General features: G+C 39.0%; 1 protein-coding gene across 1 annotated transcript in view; it reads left to right on the plus strand.

Moving 5' to 3' along the window:
* Atp13a5 (ATPase 13A5) overlaps nt 1-22,336 on the plus strand; it is a 103,385-nt gene that overhangs the window by 67,246 nt on the left and 13,803 nt on the right. Inside the window, exons 18-25 of the mRNA XM_020162164.2 lie at nt 1,411-1,535; nt 2,325-2,485; nt 4,471-4,596; nt 5,682-5,761; nt 9,028-9,070; nt 10,319-10,428; nt 13,736-13,832; nt 15,914-15,986. Of these exons, the coding sequence (XP_020017753.2) occupies nt 1,411-1,535; nt 2,325-2,485; nt 4,471-4,596; nt 5,682-5,761; nt 9,028-9,070; nt 10,319-10,428; nt 13,736-13,832; nt 15,914-15,986 (815 nt within the window). The remainder of the gene's footprint in view (nt 1-1,410; nt 1,536-2,324; nt 2,486-4,470; nt 4,597-5,681; nt 5,762-9,027; nt 9,071-10,318; nt 10,429-13,735; nt 13,833-15,913; nt 15,987-22,336) is intronic.

The raw sequence follows: 22,336 nt of genomic DNA on the forward strand, positions 1-22,336 counted from the left end.
TTGAATAGTATTCTCTGATGCTGATACTAGTAAAGAATCTACCAAAGTCCCTACTTTAAGGTTTAAGACAAAATAGTTATTTAGTAAGTGAACTTTTGAACAAATGATGGAATAACTTGTACTTTATTCCACAGAAAAGTTACTTCACTGTGTTCCCATTCAAGTGTGAATTATATTTCTCATCAAGAATTCAACTATGGTCTTTGTCTTAAAGAAGGCTTACCTATCATGTGGGTTATTTTCCTTCCCTCCACAGAATGCCTAACAGGATGATAGAGAGACAATACCAAAGGAGACTGGAGAAGTGACAAGTGCAGATGAGAGATTTTGATGCATTGTGTAAGATTAAAGTAGGTGGTGCAGCAGTAGCTGAATGAGCAGAGTGGAAGGATCTAGAGCTCACACCACAGCCAGCAGGGTGGAAGGATCCAGAGCTCACACCACAGCCAGAGAAGAAAATAGCAAGAGGAAAGCTGACTCACCCCATGGAACCAGAGAAAGCCAAGACAACTAGGCTGTGGGAAGTGGATATGAGATTCAGGCTGACAACTGGGTTACCTGGCAGTAGGCAGAGAAGTTGGATCCTTGTCTCTCCCTCTCCTGTCCCTTCCTCTTTCCTTCAAGCTTAACTCCACTCTGCACAGAAAAATGAATAGTGAAGGATCAGGAAAAGTTCTTGGTCCAAGTTTAATTTTTAAAAAGTCATTCAAACTACTAAGGATGTGGAGGGGGAAAAGAGGAGGGAGTAAGAAAAGGTAATGGAGAAGGTAAATGTGATCAAAGAATGTTCCATGCATGTAAAACCCCCTGTTTTGTACAATTAAAAAATGAGTATTAAAAGGAGCCAACTAAGATTCTTTCCATTTCAGAGGAGAGGTCCTACATAGATGATGTAACCCATTTAGACTCCAGGCCTCCAGCTTCAACTTTGAAAACTCATCAGAAACTGAGTGGAGGCCATAGATTGACCAGAAGTGACAGTTACAGGCTAAAATGAATGGACCCATATTCAACTTACTACAGTGTCTTCTATGCAGAGTGCCCCAACACATGTAAAATAAACTGATATTTTTATCACAAAGTCGAAAAAGATAGAAAGATCATAGAAATTTAAATATATATAAGGTTAATGTAATTTTAAAAAATAATGGAAGAGTTGGAAAATAACATTTTTTAATGGAGTTGAAAACTAGAATAACTAGCTAAAAGATTTACAAGGGATTGTCTCTGGGAAGGAAAAAAGGTGTGAGGTATTGTGGAAACAGGACTAGATTTTCATTATGAGCTTTGGTTTCTTTTTAATTTTTGTAAAAGTGCATTAATAAAATATAGAAAAATACTTTTGGAAAGGAAAATAAATAAATATATATATAGCTATGCTTTAATATTGATTTTCTCCTGAATCCAAAGGGAGACAGTGGAGTCAGAGTTAACATTTTTGGGACTTCTCATAATGGAGAATCGCCTGAAAAAGGAAACCAAACCAGTCCTGAAGGAACTGAGCGAGGCCTGCATCCGGACTGTGATGGTTACTGGTATGTTTGTTTCAGAGGCCTGGCAAGTTGACTGTATCCTAGGCATAAGGAAAAGATGTGTGAGCTGAGTGAGTTCATGTGATGGAGGCAGAAAGGAAGATGTTCTGCTCTTGACTCTGTTCCTTGTGGTTGACTTACCTGTGTAGCTCCCCCAGATATCCCAGGAGCTTTAGAGGCAGGAACCACATCTTATTCTTTTTGTCTAACGTCCATTCCTCTTATCAAGAATCTGTACAGTGCCAATAGACTCATAATGAATGTTTAAACATGTGAACATATGTGCTATTAAAAATCCCAATGAGATCTCTGTACGAAGGATGTAAGCTATGGATGATGGTCCCCAGGGCAGAAGACCAGGTATCATGTGGGCAGCAAACGCAAGCATGGCCTGGCCCTCAGTGTTCTTTTCTCTGGTTAACTGGGATCCAGAGCCCAAGGATGGCCTTATGTTATCAGGACTGGAATTGTATTATGGTCACTACTAAGAGCTATCTGCTTCTGAGGATAGCTATTTATAAAGAGCTTAAACATTCTTCCACTCACTTATGCGTGTTTTGGTTTAACACAATGCTAAATGTTGTGGAAGACTGATGTGGACTTTTTTGTGTTTGCTCACTAGTGGTGGGCAGTCTTGGGTAGAGGACAAGGCAAATGATTACAAAATAAAGCAGAAAGCAATAAATGACCCCCGAAAGCATGAAGCAAAGTGAAAGAGAAAAGAGATAATTTAATGTTGGGTGCTGATAGGAGGTTTATGCTTAAAACAATCACGGTTTCTTTGCCTTTTAGGTGACAATCTACAAACAGCTATTACAGTTGCAAAGAATTCTGAAATGATTCCTCCGGGCAGCCAAATCATCATTGTGGAAGCCAATGAGCCAGAAGAGCTTATTCCTGCTTCTGTGACCTGGCAGCTGGTACAGAGCCAAGAGATGGGACCTAGGAAGAATGTGAGCAAATGTAGAAGCTCCCCTGCCCTGGGCCTGCGCTGATGGCAAATGGACACACAGCTGTCTTAGTTCTAAAGTCATCGCAGTAAAACTCCCTCACATCTGTCCTGAGGGCCACAGTTTACAAAATATCTCCAGCAGCACTTCTCAGCCCTAGTTGCACATCACAACCACCTGGGGGACTTTTCAAGCTTCCGAATGCAGGCTGCACCGATAAATCAAAATCCCCAGGGTAGAAGGTGGCATCAGCCCCTTTTACCAGTGGCTAGAATGTGCAGTCATGGCTGAGAACCACCAAATGATGACCATGTTTGCCATTTAATTGTCATAATAACCCTATGCAGTTGGGTGAATTGTTCATTTTACAAATAAGAAAACAGGCTCAGAGAAGTAATCCTACAAACTAGTGAGTTGCACAGCAGAAATCAGACTCAGTTCTGTTTGATTCCGAAAAATCCATAAGCATTTAGTTTATACTGTGCCTGTGACATGAAGTCGACAGGTGTTGGATTTCTCTACAGAGTAGAGTACAGATTTGCTGTGCACCTGGCACAGAAAATCTCTTTCATATGTGAGAATGGCCACAGCCTGACATTCCATCACTAAATGCAGTACCTGTGCTTTTATGTGACTTCAAAGAGATGACCCTCCAGGTGATGAAGGACAGAAATGCTCCCTTGCTCCAGACTGACCAGCCTTTCTGATTGTTCAGTATAGAGTGGGCCTTTGTACAGTACACAAACTACACAACTATATAGAGTGGCCTGATCCCTTCCCTGGGAAGAGGCGGGTTAGTTTGGCCCCACTCAGTCGCTCTCTCATTGCTTTCAGCAGATTTTCAGTGCTAATTTCCTTGTGAACCCACTTGCTTTGCATCTGAATTGATGCATGTTGCCTGGATTTCACTGTGTGATGGAACTTAGGACCTTCACTAATTTTAATGAACGGTTCCCTCACCTTACTTATCCATGAGTTTAATACCTTTTCGGAAGTTTTGATCATCTCTGGGTGAAATTGCATCACAGTCTAGCCTTCCTCTCCTCTCTGGCTCTCTCTACCATATTTCCTCTCCCCACCTTCCTCATACAAGCAAAGGAGATTCCTGTCCTTGTTTCTGTGGAATGTTTTATTGCTCCTTTTATCTTAGTTGTTTTGCAATTAGCAGTGTCTTAACCTTGCCTCCCAATTCAGCATAGCAGCTTTTTTTACTTCCAAACACAAAGCTTTCCCTGAGATGAATTTCTCTAGTGAAGGAAATGTTCCCACCTCCTATACTATTTGAATTTAGAGTCCTACAAAAACATAAGGCCTTCAGAGAAATGTATGAAAAAAACATTATTAGCTACTGACATAGCTACATAAGTGTCATCATAGGCTTTCTCCCCTCAGGGAGCCAGGTGGGGTGGGAACAGAGAAGGGAACACAGGTAGGAGGGGGAAGGTTTGGGAAAAGGAGTAGTGCTGGTGTAATGGAATGTATGGTGTGGAAGAGGATCTGGGTGCCATGAGGATAGGGGTCACCTGTTTTGGTAGGGTCACAAAACAGAAGTCAGAGGTCAGGTGCTAAAAGGAGTTAGGTGATAAAAAAAAAAAAGCATCTGCTACTATACACTGAAGAAACTGAACAAATGAATATAAGAGCTTTCAGGAAACGAGGTTGCATCAGGAGAAGGATGAAATGGAAGAAGTTTCCTGCTCTTATAATTACCAGTTGGTACCTTGGAATGATTTCCCCAGTAGACTGATACCACAAAGCTTATCTCCAGGAAAATCCATGGTGTCTGAGTATCATATCTTCATAAAATTAGTGGGGGACATTTTGAGTGTTCTCTTCCTAGAGGTCAAAATTCCCTGAGCAAGTTACACTTCTGCTTTAACTGACTCTCACTTTGTTACGCAAGAAGAGCATACTGTATTCCATGAAACATGGGAAAGCAGAGACAGTCCTTGAGAATCAATGTAGAAATAATGCCCTCTTGATTTTAGGAGACCTACATTAACACCGGAAACAGTTCCATACCTGATGGGGACAGAGGAAGCCGTTACCATTTTGCAATGAGTGGGAAAACATACCAAGTGATATTTCAGCATTTCTACAGCTTGCTCCCAAAAGTAAGTACTGGAGAAATTAAGTGTTTTGTTTTGCTCTTCATATGAGTAAGATAAAAAGTGGGGGAGACAATGAAAGTGACAATCACGGAGGTTGATAGAGTTAGAGAGGGCTTCTGAAGGGCCCCTGCTCCTGCAGAAGGCTCCTGATCCTGCCTGCTCCCACCTGGCCCTGCACACACTCGGTTTCTCTTCAGTTTGTGTTATAGTACATCCTCCTACTTCTATGTCCAATTCAATCTCAGCCTCCCTCCTTCATTCCCTCCCCTCAGGGAGACCTTCCAGAGAGTTCCAAACTTGCTTCCTATCTAATAGGTCATCCTGTCTGGAAGCCACCAACTCATGTCAAGTAATCTCCATTCCCTTCTTGTCTGGATTCTTAATTACATCAGGAGGAAACAAAAGGCCCCATGGTTTATTTTCAAAATCATTTGTTATCTTGTCCTCTTCGTGTCCTATTTTAAAATAGTGCTGTGCAGGGTTGTGCTATCCATGTTGAGAAAATAAATGGAGCAAAAGCTGAGGGCAGCAACCATCTGTTAGCAGAGTTTGAAAAATTTGGTCACCTTACCAGTCAGAAACAGAAGAATCCAGACTAAAGCCTTATATAAAGCTCTTTTGTCCAGTTTCTCATTGTGGAGATGGCAAGCTGAAACTCAGAGAGGCTAAGTCCCTTGTCTAAGGTTTGCACAGCTAAGAACAGAACCTTGTTTCTCAACTTCTTGTCTTTTTGCTATTTTCTCTGCCTATGCAGCAACTCTAGAGATAGTATCTAGTAAATACAGCTGCATTGCCTTAAGTATTTTCATTCCTATGCTCTGCTGCTTCTTAGTTATTATTATTAATTAGAGGTCACCACATCTTGGAAAAATGGTCTGGAAAAAAGTAATAGAGTTGTGATGGAGGACTTAAAGTGAAAGTTCAATATTAAAGCATTAAATCCCTTTATTCCCTTTCCTGACATTAGGTCTAATGACACACCACCCAATGCTATATTAAATCAGTAAGCAGAAATGATTTTTCAGGACTTCCATTTTTAAAATGATCTTTTTCCCTAATCTTATTGCAATGGTTATTTTTCTCTTTAGATTCTGGTAAATGGAACCATTTTTGCAAGAATGTCTCCTGCGCAAAAATCAAGTCTTATTGAAGAATTTCAGAAATTAAAGTAGGTGGTATGCCATGGAAAGGAGAATGTATTTGCTATCTACTGCAGCATAACGAATTCTGTCAATCTGTAGTGGCTTAGAATAGCACCATTTATCACTTTATATTTCCAAGAGTCAGGAATGCAGGTGTGGCTCAGTAAGTCTCTGGTTCAGGGTCTCTCACAGGATGTAATCAGGTGTCAACCATGAGTACAGTGTTCTGAAGATTTCAGTGGGGATGGCTCTGCCCCACCATCTGCCTTACTCACATGTGGTTGAATGGATTCAGTTACTTTGGATATTTGAACTAAGAGCCTCAATCTTTCATTGACTGTTGGAAGAAACCACCCTCAATTCCTTGAGACATGTGCCATTTCACAGACAATCCATAATGTAGCCACTGGTTTACTTCAGAGAGAGGGAGAGGGAGAAGAAGAAGAAGAAGGAGAGAGACAGAGAGAGAGAGAGAGAGATTGCTGTTTTTTCAAATCTTAATCTCAGAATTGATGTTTTCTGTCTTCTTTTTTTACATTTTTTTCATTTTTATTAGCATACATTAATTGTACAGAGGGGGATTTATCGTGACATTTCTGAATAGCCTTACACTAAACATTGGTTAGGTTCACCTCCACCATCTTTCCCCCTTCATTCCTCTCCTCATTCCACTTTAAACAATTGCAAAAGGTTTCATTGTTCTATCTCATATATGTATACAAAACACAGCTACCATATTCACCCTCCTTCATTTTTTCCATTCACCCTTCCTCTCCTAGTATCTCTTCACCCCAGACCTATTTTTTTTTTTTTTTTGGTGGTACTGAGGTTTGAAAGCAGAGCTTACACCTTGAGCCATTCCACCAGCCCTTTTTTTGTGAAGGGTACTTTCGAGATAGGGTCTCGTGAACTATTTGTCTGAGCTGGCTTTGAATCATGATCTTCCTGATCTCTGTCTCCTGAGTAGCTAGGATTACAGGCATGAGCCACCAGCTCCCAGTCCCTGGCTTAATTTTTAATTCCTAAGCAAGTGTTTAAAGGGGTTTCTCCATGTATCTTAGGTGTGAATATACTGTACATGAGTCAGTTCAACCTTCTATTATTCTCCCTTATCCTTTTCCTCCTTCCCCATATTATTCTATAGCTTTCAGCGTGTATCATTTTGTCATCTACCTGCAGAAATGCAATGTATTTTAACATCGTTGACTCTCTGTCATTCTTTTCTCCTTTGCCTCCTACCTGGAGTTCCATAGAGTAGTTCCACTATTGCAAACGTGCTCTCTATTTAAATGTATATCTGACCATGTTTGTTTTTGTGTATACATTTATCTTTTGGCTCTGTCTTCCACATATGAGAGAAAACATGTGGCCTTTGTCTTTCTGAACCTGGCTTATTTCACTTAACATGATGTTAAGTGTCTTCTTTTCATTAAAATCAAGTACTAGGTCCAGTCTACACTCAAGGGAGTGGATTTCACAACATGAGTACCAGGAAGCAGGAGACCAGTGAGGGTCATTTTGAAGCTACCTGCCCCCAAGAGCATTTGTTTTGTGGCCCATAGAGCATATTGTATTGGAAGACCTCTTACTTAAATATGGAGAAAGAAATAATGTGTGTGGTGGGGGGAGGCGGTAATACCTTAGAATGGAAAAATGGGAAAGTAGATGAATTATATTCTAAAGTTATAAGGTTGGTCCATTAGAAGATAGGTGCAGAATTTCTGGTGTTCTTGGCAAGAAGTGAAATGTCAAAGAAATGTCCTCTCTTACCTCCTTCAAAAACACAGATGACGAAGTGGCTGAAACCAGATCCACCTATTACTTTTTGGGAATGTTGTAGTTTCTGGCTTGAAGATTTTGGGGAAAGTGAAAAGGAACAGAAAGTAGTGAAACTCTGGACAATTGCTGGTAAATAGGTGAAATCAGGAGACTCAAACACTGCCTATTGACTCCTATAATACTTTAAGACGGAGTAAGTCTCCAGTATCTAAAGCGACTAGTTCACTTAACGTGGTCATTACATGATATTTGCTAAACTGGCTGTAATTTCACCTGTCTCAAATGCCTAAGAAATTTTGTTAATCTAAATGCATAATTCTGAAAAACTATATTTCCCTAAAGCAAAATTAACTTAGGAAGACACATGCTATCTCAGAATGAGTTGTCTTCTCAATTTCTCTATCTTCCTCTTCATGGTTTATCATTGGCAATATCTAGGTTCTCTTTCTGAATTCAGGGGCCACCAGAAGATGTAAGATGATGGTGTCAAGTAGAGACTAGGAACGTACTTTAAAGTGTGAAGAAAGAAATGCATTTTTGACAATTATATGTAGTGAAATAGTAGGCATGTAAATATTTAAGGGTGATTTCATCCAGTATTATTGCCCAATATTCAATCCAGCCCCATATTAGGCCAAACCATATGAATTTGTCTATATTTCACTATTTTGATCTATAGAGGGATAATTTCTTATGTTCCAACTAATATAAAGAATATTTTAAGAGAACTTTAACTTTTTTTTTAACTTTACTTTTACCCTTTATTGATTTTATAGTTTTACCTGTTTTTGGAAAAAAATGCCACTAGCTCTTTTATAGTATTGCCATTAATCAATACCTATAATGGAGGTAATAAGAGACAGTGTCTTACATCAGAACTTCCTTTTCCCTGGCAGCAGCTTTCATTTTTACTCTTCTATTCGTATTTTGTTTACATATCAAGGTGCTATTGATGGGGAGCATATTGTCTCATTGTCACTCTGAGATGCCTCAGGAATATGTGTGAATGTCTCTAGTTAAATCAGTTAAATTACATCCCAAATGTTTCTCATCCTAGTATGTGAACTCTGAACTCCCAACAGCAGTCAGCAATCAAAACACAGCCAGGTTAGGTGACATCTCTGTGTTAGATTGTGTGGGAAGTGCTATAATCACGAATGCATAGTCTTGAGTTTGGCCTTCATGGATGTAATCAAAGAAGACTTCTTCTGAAGTGTGTGATTACTATTTTTGCCTTTGTCCTTGGCAGTATTACTACCTTTTCAGTGTGATTGACTGAAACAATTTAAATAACGCAATGGCCTTTTTCCTCTGAGACTATGTCTCTTCAAGTCATTATCCTTCAGCTTGATCCCCTGTGTGTTCAGTACACACACACACACACGCACACACACACACACACGCACACACACACACACACAACATACACACAAATCATGTGTGAGCCTGCTATGATGGAAATGAGTCAAGAGGGCTGCTAAACTATTAATTTTTGGTATTATTTTCCCTGCAGTTATTATGTGGGCATGTGTGGAGATGGAGCCAATGACTGTGGGGTGAGTAGGAATAAGTTCTGCTGTCACAGACAGCTCATCAGTGTCTCTCTTGAACACCCAAAGTCCCCTGGGTTCTGACTCTTTATCCTTTCACTGGCAGCCACTTGATCATTTTGCTGTGTATGCCCAGGCTACCTGAGCGTGGGTTGGTAGTGGAAAGAAGTAGAGTGAGATGAGTTACTTCAGCTGTTTTCTGGGAGCTTCTAGAATAACCAAGACAAGCAGACACTACGTAGACTTCCATATTTCAGACCCAGCAGGGACTCTGCAAGATTAGCTGGTTTAAATCTTTTGTGTTAGCAGTAAGGAAATGAAGTGTCTTGGAGGTGAAGTGTTTTTTGCTAGCGAGCACATAGTTGATAAAGCCTTAGTTTGAAACTGATGATTAAAGTTATGAATTATGTGTAAATTTTATTTCCATCAACTTTCCCCTCTGGTTGTAATTTTTTAAAGCTAGCTCTACCAAAAAACACTTATACTCTATGAATTTCTAGACTAAACAATTTTGTCATTACATACTATAGCAAAACCTAAATTAAGTGATTCTCAGATTATTTTGCATACATGTTTTATATTTTGAATTTTAAAATATGCTTGAAACAAGAGTCTACCTTTATTATGTACATAATGAAATATTTTGGTAGCTAAAGAAGTGAAAGAGAGGGCTGGGGGTGTTGCCTAACATGTGAAGGCTTGATCCACAACACTGAAAAAAAATGAAGACTATGATTGCTTTGTATCTTCAAAGCTTTTTAGATAGTTAAGATCTGTGTATTTGTTTTACTTTCCTCTTGAATATTATCTCCAAAGTTCTGTGAAAAACTGTGTTCATACTTAGAAATTCATTTAAAATTTTTCTGCTTTGTGTTTCCTGAGAAGCTAGTCATTTGTTTGCTGTTTAAAATCTAGACTAATACTCATTCCTACTAGTCATATAGAGTTTAGAACAAAGTCCTGCCAGCCAGTAAATAATGTAAACATGTGTGGAAACACATACAAACATTCACAAGCATACATGTATACCACTCTTCTACCTGTGGATTACTGTCTCGTTAGCACCTCTTTCACTGGTGACTTTGTGAGTCAGGAGAGTTAGGGCATTCCAGGTATAAAGATAGCATGAACAGAGACCCAGAGATGGCTGGGTACAGTGCTATAACTCAGTCATATGATGAACAGCCTCTTGGTGTTTGAGTAGTTGGAGCCTGGCCTGAGGAGTCATGGGTTCACATGAATGGATCATTCCAGGCTTTGAAAATGGCTCATGCAGGCATCTCACTATCAGAGCAAGAAGCATCTGTGGCATCGCCTTTTACCTCAAAAACAGCAAACATCGAGTGTGTGCCTCATCTGATCAGGTAAGACACTGGTTTCTCTTCTATCTCCCTGACCAGCAGGCTCGTCATCTGACTCTAGGGACAGAATTCAATGCTAACTTAAGGTCATAAATGTCAGGACATAGGTATAGGTGAAGTTCTTTTGGAGCACCAATTAAGGGGCAATTAGTGCTGCTTGAGAATAAGCCACAAAAAAAGTTAATTTTGCAGAGATTTAAAGAATAAGGTGATGTGTCATGTGACCAGTTGAAAGTTTGACTTGATATTTAAAACCTGATTGCATTTCTTCTTCTCTCTTTCATTTTGTATGGTGGGACATATGTTCCTGGAATAGTTCTCTCAGGAGTTTAGGATGAGTGAGAAGGCAGAAAGCAGACATCAATAGATAGCTTGTCCAAATACTGTTGTATGTCTCTAAAATGAAAGTTCCCAAATATCCAAAATGTTGATATAAAAGATACTACATCTGACTAGGCAAAGGGAAGGAAGGAAGAACAGTTTATTTTCTCAGTATACCTCCTTCACTCCACTTTCAATTCTGATCTTATCTCTACTTCTATTTTAAATGTGTTTAAGAATGAAACATTAGGTCATATTTTACCCATAAATATTTCCCTTATTGCTTTCTGTAGCACTTGGGGTAACTTCTGGGCATCTCCATGGTCAGGGTCTGGAAGTCATCATCAAATTCTGAGATTTACACAAAAAGGATAACCATGAAATTTTCCATTATGTCTGTTGGTGCTTTAAAGCTAACAGGTTACTGGCAGGAAGATGTCAGCCCTAATATTCTATGCCTCTGGATGCATATCAGCAAGACAGCTTGACACATGTCCTTGAACCCTATACCTGTGTCCTTCCCCAACCTCAGACACCATCACCCCCTCCACCTCTAAGCAGCAATTCTTCCCAACTCTATGTTTCCTGCTTTTAAGGAAGATTTGGTCCCTAGAGTCAGGCATGGAGGTTCAGAACCTCAGAGTACTTTTAACTCTTTCTTCTTCTTCACCTATAATCAAACAGGCATTAAGTTTTACAGATTTGTCTTTGCAGAGTTTGGAAATAGGGTGAACAAAGAATGAGACAGAGTCTGCCCTAAATAACTTAAATTCCAGTATATATTTATATATACTGTGTGTGTGTATATATATATATACACACACAGAAAATATCTGATGTAAAATGAGAGGTGCTCAATAAAATTGTCTTAAATAAATTAACATCCAGACAACACATCTATGTTCAGTAAATTAAGTGTAAGAACCTAAGCCATGAGGGATAGTTCAGCGACTTAAAGGGTGAATTGGACTTATGTAAACAGAAAGGAGGCGAGAGGGAATTCTAGGTGAGAAAATGGAGAAGCTTCCCGTTTAGAAACAGGGTTGTAAGTGGAGGGTGTACGTTGGGGCAGTTAGTCCAGCTGGGCAGGTATTCTCAGATGGGAGTCATGGAAGTTAAGCTGGAGAGCATGCAAGGAGGGCTCTGTAGGTCTACCTGATCCATCCAAAATGTTGACACTTGAACTTCAGGTGCTTTTCATCATGCATATGTACCAATGCATTTATGAATGCAATGTGCTGTTTTAAAACACAAGTCATGATGTGAAATTTCTCTAGTGACAGAAGGCTTAGAAAGACTTCAGGGTAGAAACTCTTTGCTTTTATATTTCATAGATTCATAAAAATTAGATATGGTTCAGCTCATTTTACCCTTTGCAGTTCTTAATGAAAGCTTATTCCTGAGAAAGTACTCCGGGTGTGGGGGTGGGCAGTGAGGTACAGACTTGGATGCATAGGTCTGGATCCACAGGATTTTTTTTTTCATCCTTTTTGAAGCATGAAGTTGATACAGTTCAAGTCCTTTAGGGCAAGGACTGCATCTTATTCATTTCTGTATCAAGCAATGCACCTTACATGAATATTTACTGAATGCATGAGTAAACGTGTGAGCTGCCTAAAATTTATAATCATTAACAATGTCAGTAATTTTAGAGGCCTATAGAAACATCTTTTACCCTATGCTTAGAATGTTTTTTTGCACTTTTTATCGAATCTTGGTGGAATTAAGTACAACTGCAGAAAAAGGATAGAATCATAATGTTTATGTCAGACTTGGGAAAACATTTCAGGCTTCACATACTTGCTTCTTGTCAGCTTGTTTCTGCTCAGTCCTTTGTGTCAAAAACAAATGGTAGCACCTCCCAGCCTGGTGGAACATGGCTCATCTCTACACTTAACCATCTTATATTTTCCAAGGCAAAGTGGTTAGTAGTTCGGCTTTTAGGTCTTCCGTTTCATGCTCCTGTTTGGTTAACAAAACCTTTGAGCAGAGCAGGTGTCCATGTCACTGGGGATTAGGAAAAAAGTGCACGTGGGTCCCTCTCATGTGGATTTATGTCCTGATAAGAAGAGGCTGCAGACTTGACACATGCTGCTTCCTCACATTGCCTCCTGCTGGCTGCCATGACCCATCCACCATCTAACAAAGCTCAGTTGTTTCAAAATAGAATAATGCAACCTGTTAAAATTTGTTCAAAAAGGGGGGAAGGGGTTAAGAAAGAGTAACAGAGAGAGTAAATTTGATCACAGATATTATATGCATGTATGGAAATATTATAACAAAGCCATTTGTATGATTTATATACACTAATAAAAAAGAACGAAAAAAATGAATAGCTTAAATGGAATTTTTAAAAGGGGGGAATGTCTACTTTCTAAGCTGCAGTTTTTATAGCAGCCTTGATCTTTTGATCTGCATGCAAGGTCAGATTATTATCCTGGTCTTCCTGGAATATCAAAGCCTGAAAAACCCATTCCATTTCAACTATTTGTCACATTTACACTTCCTAAAATTTGAGAGTACCCATCCTTTAGATTTATGCATCTAAGAGCCTCTAAAACACACACACAATTTCCAGGAAGCATGTTATTAAGATATAAGGAGTTATCATGAAGTCAATGCTTGACATTTTGCACCTTATCATAATGCTGCATTGTGTTTATAATATACATGCTAATCTTCTTTCTTCATGGAAAAGACTGTATTGGATTCATTTTACATCCTTCATGACTGATAGTGTAATGCTAGTACCTCATAAGACCTAAATAAAAGTGAGTCAAGAAACAATGAGGGAGGCGATGATTGAAGGAGAGAATGAACAGATGGATGAATGAATGAATGAGTGAATGGGTGAATGGTTAAATAAATAGAAGATCAATCGATGATTAAGTGAATATATATCAACAGGCTATTAAAAATTGAACTCCCTTTGAAATGACTTGGAGATGTGTAGCATACATAACCAGTTATTTTTATTTATTTTTAACAGAGAGGGCCGAGCTGCTCTGGTTTCATCCTTTGGGATATTTAAGTACTTGACCATGTATGGCATAATCCAGTTTGTTGGAACATTACTGCTCTACTGGGTATGAACCAAAATTATTTCTTCCTTGTTCTAATTGCATTTACATCTCTGGTTTATTCTTTGGGATGTGGCTCCTACACAAGATTTAGTGTTTTATAAATAAATGACATTTCTCAAAATAGGTGCCTATAAACTTGGGAACCTGGCATAATGTTGTAAAAAATGTGGAGCTAGAAATAAATAAATGTGGATCAGTTTTCTAGGATGTTGTTTTTCTCTAAATAACCTGGGACTCTTGACCTCTGCAAGCCCCCGTTTCTTCCCTTGGAGTATGAAGAGAGCTTCAGAGTAGCCTAAATATAACTCAGCAGGAAAAGGATCAGTCTTCAGCTAGAAAATATTTTTGGCAAAAGACTAAAAGAAGAGATAAAAAGGAAGAGAAGTTGTTGAATTTGCTTTTGAAGCACTAGAATTCTGAAAATCTCCCATACTGGAATTTTACTCCCAGACCTACTCAGAACTTACAGAATTAGGCATATCATTAGCAAAGACTTAGCAATTCTTTAAAATTGAAAACAGACTCTTAAATGATAATAACCATTTAAGAGTTCATTAGCTGTATGAAATAACTACATATAGATTGAAAGTAATCTTCATTAGTCCAAGCATAGCTTGCTCTACAATAAAATGTTCCAAAAGGCTCAAAGAACACTTTAAGGAAAGAGCTATTTTATTGCTTTGGGGAAGATTTAAAGAGGTGGATGAGAGGGCCACAGACTTGGGCTATTGCCTGCAAGACTCACACATGGAGGGCTAATGGGAAGTCAGGTGGGGAGAAGTAAGAACTGGACAGAGAGTCAGGAAACCTGGATTCAAGTTCTGCCTCCATCCAAAGCACAATTAGGTCTTGTCCTTGTGTAATTCCTGCCTCTAGGAAGTTGGACTGGTTGATTTTTGAAGCCCTCCATAGTCCTATGAAAGCTGCTCTTAGAATAAAAACTAAAGATGCTGTTGGAAATTTCTCCATTTCTTTATGTGTGTCTATATATATATATATATATATAACTTTGCTATTCTTAAGGGAAAATAAGGGGAAAGGATATGAGAAAGAAAAAAAGAATGCAGAAAGAAATGACAATTGGGAGGGGTACTGCAGAACCAGTTGCCACTTTTCATACAAGTGAAAGGAGAATCCATGGATGGAGTTAGAACTGCAGATCACTCACAAGTCATTCACTCTGATCCTCTAAACGTAGAGAAGAGTGCTGTCCAACAACTACAAAAGAACTGGGCCTTAGGCTCCCCTTGTAAGAAGTCAGTCACATTTTACATGTGCATCCATCTGGTCTTTTACATGCTCAGAGCTAGATTAGTTTAGAGCTGAATCAATGCAGATGACATAGAGAAACAGACCTGCAAAAGGTATGGCAAGGACAGTTCCTGGGATTTGACTTTTGTATTTAAATACAAATATATTTAAATACTTCAGCTTCATTAATGTGAACTGAAAAGTTAAGTTCTGTATCTACTCTAACCTTTGAGAAACGGGTACAAGACTGAAGTCTTCAATGGGCTAAGTTAGTGAATGGCCCTTATTCAGTGAATAAAAGTGAATGGGCTCCAAGACAGCTGTGTTGTGAACTTAATCCATGGATGGAATCAATGCTGGTTGAATAAACTGAGGCTTTGGCTACAAATTATAAGCTTAAATTTCCCAAGGGAACATTCAGGCTTTAATATCTTAACATTGAGAACTCAACTGCCCAGGTTGGGACAACAACTGCCAGAGTTATTGTGGCCAACAGGAGGGTGGTTCCATACTGATTTACTCATTGCTGATATGAAATTCATTTAAATACTGGGAAAATAGTGACCTGGTCTCATTCTAACCAATGAGATGCTAATGATCTTAGTTATTTTTGTCCCAAAAATGGAAATAATAATTGCCTTCTAACTGCTTTAAAAAGAATATTGGTATACCATACAAGCCTATCTGGAATTGTCACAATGAATCCCCTCATACAATAAATTTATCCTAATAAAAATAAAAAATTTATACTTTCTAAAAAAAGAATATTGAGAATAACAAAAATGCTACAATGACAGAAGCTACATTTATATTACTTTTCTTTCTTTTTTTAGCAACTACAACTTTTTGGGAATTACCAGTATCTCATGCAAGATGTGGCCATTACCTTGATGGTCTGTTTAACAAGTAAGCTCTTTAGCAAATTGAATTATTTATATTTATCTGTGAAATTCTAGAAATACTTACACAAATGAGAACTTCTGAAAAATTGGCAACCTAATTATTAAAACCTCATAGCATATCAATTTTTTTAAAGTGAGGTTGGGGGTTGACGTCCCTAGACTTAGCAGTGAAATAGCTCAATAACAAATATGTCTTTGTCTTAAAAATGTGCCAATGTATTCTGAGTTCTTTGTAGATTTTTGTCTCTTACATAAAAAAATGAAAAAGAAATCCAGAAAGGGAATTTTTTTCAAACCCAAAGGTCATTTTCCATTATTCAGCAATGCTTCATATTGACATGAAACTAGATTTTTGCTAGGTCTTTGACGTGTGAGAAAAAATGCTAACATTTTATTCTAGTGAATTCTTTCAAAAGCAAGGTGTTGCTTACAGCAGCTATTGTTCATTTCCTTCCTTTGAGATGACATTGATAAAGTATGTCCGATCAAGGAACTCAGGGCTCGATACTAACTCTTAATAAGTGAGAAAGGTGACTGCCTCAACGGAGAGCACAGAAAATGAATGGCATTGTCACTTCCTTTTCTTTGTTCAACAATGGAGTATGATGAAAAATAACAGATAAAGTATCAGGCAATGCAGGATATTAATAACCTTGAGAATTTCATGTAGCATCTCAAAACATGAAACTCATATTGAAGTCATTTATTATATCAACCCAATGACAAAACTTACCAGTATCTAAAATGTAATATCAATTTTGATTATTAGGGTTGAAGTGTCTATTCATGGCCCGTTGAATATTTTTCCACATGTATTAATATTAATATGACTAGATAATTTTGAATCAATGATATTGCTTCTGTATTTTTAAGCAATTTGCATGATTTATTTTGAATGATGATAAAAAGAAGAAGGACGATCAGGAGGGCCCAAGAACTAAGTTAGCAGGCAGAGGAATGGGGGAAGAGGCCATGGCCCTCCTTTAACTCTCCTACCTTCAGAGGGTTCTGAGGATCAGGTAAAGTGATGCTTATAAAATATTCTTCACAGTTCAGGGTACACTAAGCACTCACAACAAGCTGAATGGTCTCACACTATATCACTCTTCTTTTTCCATTTTCACAAGACTGGCTAACTTGGTGAATACTTGAAAGGAATCAGAATGGACTTGGGTGTCATTAGAAACTCCCAAATATGGGCAGTAGTTCAAGTGTTGCCTCAGAATAGGTCTATGGCTTTTAGCAAGTTATTCTGAACTTTTACATACATGGCGTAGATTCCTATGGAGGTGGGGCTGCTTTACTCTTTCCCACACCAATATCCCACTGACCCTCTTGCCAAATGGTCACCCTGTGAAACTCAGCCTCTCAGCTCAGTGTGGACTCAGCACAATACTGGGTTGATTCCAGGCAGGAGCATGATTACCTCTAAGAGAAGAAAACATTGGAAGAGTGAAAAATCAGAAGCGTACTGTTCATTAGTATGACAACCTTATACAATTATTATTCCACATTCATATAGGTGGCTACAAGTGTGCTGAATACTGAAGAGATTGGAAGGTGAAGTAGAGGCAGGAAGTGGGCATTTTGTTTGTTTGTTCTTTACCCTCTATCTTCAAGCAGATAGAGGCAGATCCCACAGGCAGATCATTTCCTAGTCAATTCCAGATGTTGAGATGATCTTTTCTTTAGGTATGAGAAGTCCAGCTATTGTAAATTAATATTTCACTTAAAAAATCTGTTTCAAAGCCTTTATTCCCCTAGATCAAGCTTGACCTATGGCTTGAGGCTAACAATGAATGGGAGAGAAGGGTAGTGCTATTTCTTCCCTCGCCTTCCCTTATGTCACCTGGTCTCTACTCCTGATTCAAGGAACAGGAGAAACAAGAGCAGAGCACTAGGCATTCAAGTAGGGTGACTGTAGTTGTCTCCTGGCAAATGCCTTCTAATGGGGCAGCCATCTAAACTCAGGCAATTTACATTCATTCAGAGTTCGCTGTAGGTTCTTTCGAGCTTTCCTGTGGATTGGATTAGAGTAGACCTCCTCCTCACATGGGCAGTGCTCTCTTCCTCTGACCCCTCAGGAATCTTTTCTGCTGTTGCCGCCCTAGAGGTACATACCACAAAGACTTTGCAGCCAGACTCAGGGTAGCTCTAGACTGGGTAAGTTCCATGGCCTCTATCTGACCTCCAAGTGGTAGATGTGTAGCTTGCTTTCATTCATTTACCCCTCTCTTTTTATATTACAGTAGAGAAGTGAGCAAAGCCAAAATCTCCACTCAAAATCACTTCCTAGAATAGTTCTTATGACTTCACTTCATTGCTCAGAAGAAAACACTTCATGCTACTGCAAACAATTCTCTTTAAAGAATCCCTTGATAATCTCTACAGTTTTCTTTTATTGAGTCAGTACATAGAAATGGGCACGGGGGGCATGCTTATAGTTGAAGGACAAGTATGGATCTCCTTCACAAGGTACTATGGAGATGTGGTGATCATTTCTCTTCACACTAAATTGTTATTTACCATTCATTGTCCTCAAATGTAAGGATCAGCAAAACTCTCCACCTTACAGGAAAAGCACTATTCAATACCCTCTCACACAGGCATTCTATTACTCTGTGTTAGGCTCACAGGTGCCTGGGACACAACAAGACTCATCATTCAGGCTTAGAGCTTATTGGGAGATTTTCATACACAAATGAATGAGAGGCAAGTTCAAAGTCATAAGTGGCAGATAACAGCAGAGGTTTTAGGAGTTTCGAGAAAGGAGAGAATATTTCTGATCATCTGGGATTAGGCAGGAGACAGCAATGGAGAAAAGAGAGAGACATTAGGGATGGCTTCATGAAAGAAGGAGGCTTCATACCAACATGGAAAGATGGATAGCTTTAAAAAATCTTTTGCTAAAAGGTGGACATTTCAAGTAGAAGGAAGCAGCATGAGTAGGAGACAGTTGATAAATATGGGGTATGAGGTTTTCAATTTAATCACACTGTAGAGTGTAGAGGAGATACAATTTGAAAAGTTGAGTTGGGCCAGCTCAGACAGTCTTGACTGTGAGGCTGGTAACTGTGGACATTGATCTACCCTTTAGAAGTCATAGACAATTGGATCAGAGCACTGCAAAGCTCCTTATGTTTCCCAGGCTTCGTGCTAGTGAAAGATAATATCATCATATATGTATTTTATTAACTTATTTATCAATACATACCCTGCCTTGTTCCCACAAAATTTTAAGGCAACAAAGGCAGCTAATATGACAAAATGTAATACATTGAAGAGAAAACCAAGAAGAAAAAAATAATATGATGTCAGGAGGGAAGCCAATTAGGAAAATGCAAGTCCAATTCGATCCTTAATCTTCATGAAAATGTATGCTAGCAACATCTCTGCCTTCATCAACAAGACCCACTTGTTAGATCAAAAATATGGAGGAAGGAAGTGGTTAAGAATATAATTCTCGAAAGAGTCTGAGACTAGAAACTGAGAAGCACCTTGGCATGAGGAAGACTAGAGCACTAAAGGTAAAAAATGGGCAGCTATCTTTTTTCTTTTCTTCTGTTCATTCTTATAGTTTCAATCTGACATCCTTTACTCATTCACATTTCAAATGAGCCCAAAAAAGTGACACCAAGACTGAATCTTCACAGCCTTTCTGCTTGTCTTCCCTTAGTTGTTAAGCTCAGACTCTCACTGTCCCGTTTGCAAATATTTTGGAGAGAAAATTTATTGACCTAACTTGGGTAAAATGCCCATGTCTAGGCCAGTCATTTCTGTGAATGAAGGTGGAGTCTGTTCAGTTCCATTGAGACATCATGGAGAGAAGGTTGTATCCAGAGAAGTAGGTGTAGGAAGGAATTCCTCTATTATATATACACTTCTTATATAAACCCTATCAAAGCTTCAATAACTCCTAGCCCTTTCAGGGTGGTGATCCTCTTGGAGTATCTGATGGAAGATCAGATCTTTTCACCGTAGAAATGTCATGATGAGCTGGGGGGCTGATGATACATGTCTGCAAAGCCAGTTATTTGTGAGGCGATAGTAGGAGATTATGGTCTGAGGCTAGCCCAGGCAAAACATTAGCAAGACCCTCATCTCATCCAATACACCTGATGTGGTGGCTCATGCCTTTGATCCCAGGTGTTCAGGAAGCCAGAGGTAGGAAGATTTCAGTCTGAAGTCAGTCCCAGGCAAAAACATGAAACCTATCCAAAAAATAACTGAAGAACTGGGTGTTGGTGACTCATGCCTGTAATCCTAAATACTTGGGAGGCAGAGATTGAGAGGATCAAGGTTCCAGGCCACCATGGGCAAAAAAGCAAAAACAAAAAAGAAACTTTGTGAGACCCCCATCTCAATGGAAAAATACTGGACGTGGTGTTATGCACCCATAAAACAGAAGGATTGCAATCCAGGCCAGCATGGGCAAAAAGTGAGACCCTATTTCTAGCACATATGAGACTCTGAGTTCAATCTCCAGTACTGCCTATATATATGTGTACACACACACACACACACACACGTATACATAAAGAAGTAAATCTCATGATGCACACTCAAAGGTTTAAGTGGGTTATGCGCCTCTTAAATTTGCTTTATATGATTTGCAATATTCATAATATAAATCAACTAAATTACATCCAAATGATGCTGAATGATTAAAAACAATACTTTGAGGAAGGAATTTAAAATGGCAAAGTCCTTCTCTGCAGCAGGCCCAGTGCTAGGGTTAGTAAGGAACTGGGAGCGGAGTGTGGCAGGGCTGACTCCCTCAGGGAGCTCTCAGTCTGCAGTGCACATATGTAAACAACTAGATTTAATGCAAGGCACCCTGCACTATAGCAGCAATATGAGCGATGTGCTATGGGAACTCAGAAAAGGGAATGATTAATTCTGAGTAAAATAAGTCACTGCACAGTTTGCATTTCTCTGCATGCAACCTGATAGCATATATCATCAGCATTTTAAGAAAATCTGGACAATTCAGAAAAGTTCTGCCTACTGATAAACAGTACTGTTAGGCAAGCTGATGTTTCCGGGCTCCTCACTTTGTTCTTCCTAATTGGTGAAATCCCTCATACTGCACTAGACTGCAGGGCAGAGAACACAGGACTTCACAGTTTGACAGGCTTGAATTGTCATCATCTCTTCGTTACTCACTAAGTGGGTCTCAAGCAAGAGACTCAGTTTCTTCATTTGTCAGCTTTACCAGTTTTGCATTGCTTTTTAAGGAAATAAAGATAATATTTATAAAACACTTGGGGCACAATCTCTGGAACCTAATAGGTGTTCTAAAACAGTAGTCTCCATTTTTATAGTCAGGAATACAGATTCCCTGTTAGAAGTATTAGGAATCACTAATATGGAAAAATTCAAAATATTCTGTGTAAAAATATCAACCAGCCATTTCCATTGTAATGCTGAATAATAACCCATCCTAAATTTAATGGCTTATACCACCAAGTGGTGATCCTCCCCATCCACAGGCTATAAGTTGACTGGTATTCCACTGATCTGGGTTGCTCAGCTGAGCTGCCAAGCTTTAGGATGTAGATCAGCCGCTCTTGGCCAAGCTGTGGAGTTTGAGTTGGTTGTCTACTCTACATTTTTCACTCTAAGACAAGGTTGCATTGGCTGGTGGATATATTCTCACTGAGAGGCGAAGAGTCAGGGAGCAAGGCAATTCATGCAAGAAAGCCCAAAACAATTTTAATATCTCTTTGCCCAAAGTTATGCCATGAAGCCCAAAATTAACTCCATTCCTACAAAGTCAATTGTTCAATATACCAGAGTTCTTGGGTTTAAATTAAAAAAAAAAAAGTCTGAGACTAAAATAAGCATGTAGGAGAAAGAAGACCGAAGGAGTAAAGGATAAATGCACAGAAATGTAATTTCACCTCTCTCCCATGCTCATAGCTTCTTCTTTCCTTTCTTCCTTCTTTCCTTCCTTCCTTCCTCTCTTTCTGTTTCTTTGTTTCTTTCTTGCTTGCTTGCTTTCTTCCTTACTTTTCTTTCTTCTTTCTTTCTTTCTTTCTTTCTTTCTTTCTTTCTTTCTTTCTTTCTTTCTTTCTGGAGATTAAAGTCAAGGCCTCAGGCTGTTTAGGCAAAAACTCCTGACCCATGCCCTCAGTCCTTTTGCTTTTATTTTTCAGATAGTGGCTCACATTTTTGCCTAAATAGGCCTTGGACCATGATTCTCCAATCTCTGCCTCCTGAGTAGCTGGGATTACAGGTGTGGACCACCACTCCTGGATTTCAAGCCTCTTTATAAACACAATAGCCATGTTCCACCATGGCCATTGGGTGCAGAGAGAACTCCAAGCACTGCAGTCTTTGCCTTTTATGACT

Source organism: Castor canadensis, chromosome 5 (assembly GCF_047511655.1).
Source record: "Castor canadensis chromosome 5, mCasCan1.hap1v2, whole genome shotgun sequence".
Lineage (NCBI taxonomy): Eukaryota > Metazoa > Chordata > Mammalia > Rodentia > Castoridae > Castor > Castor canadensis.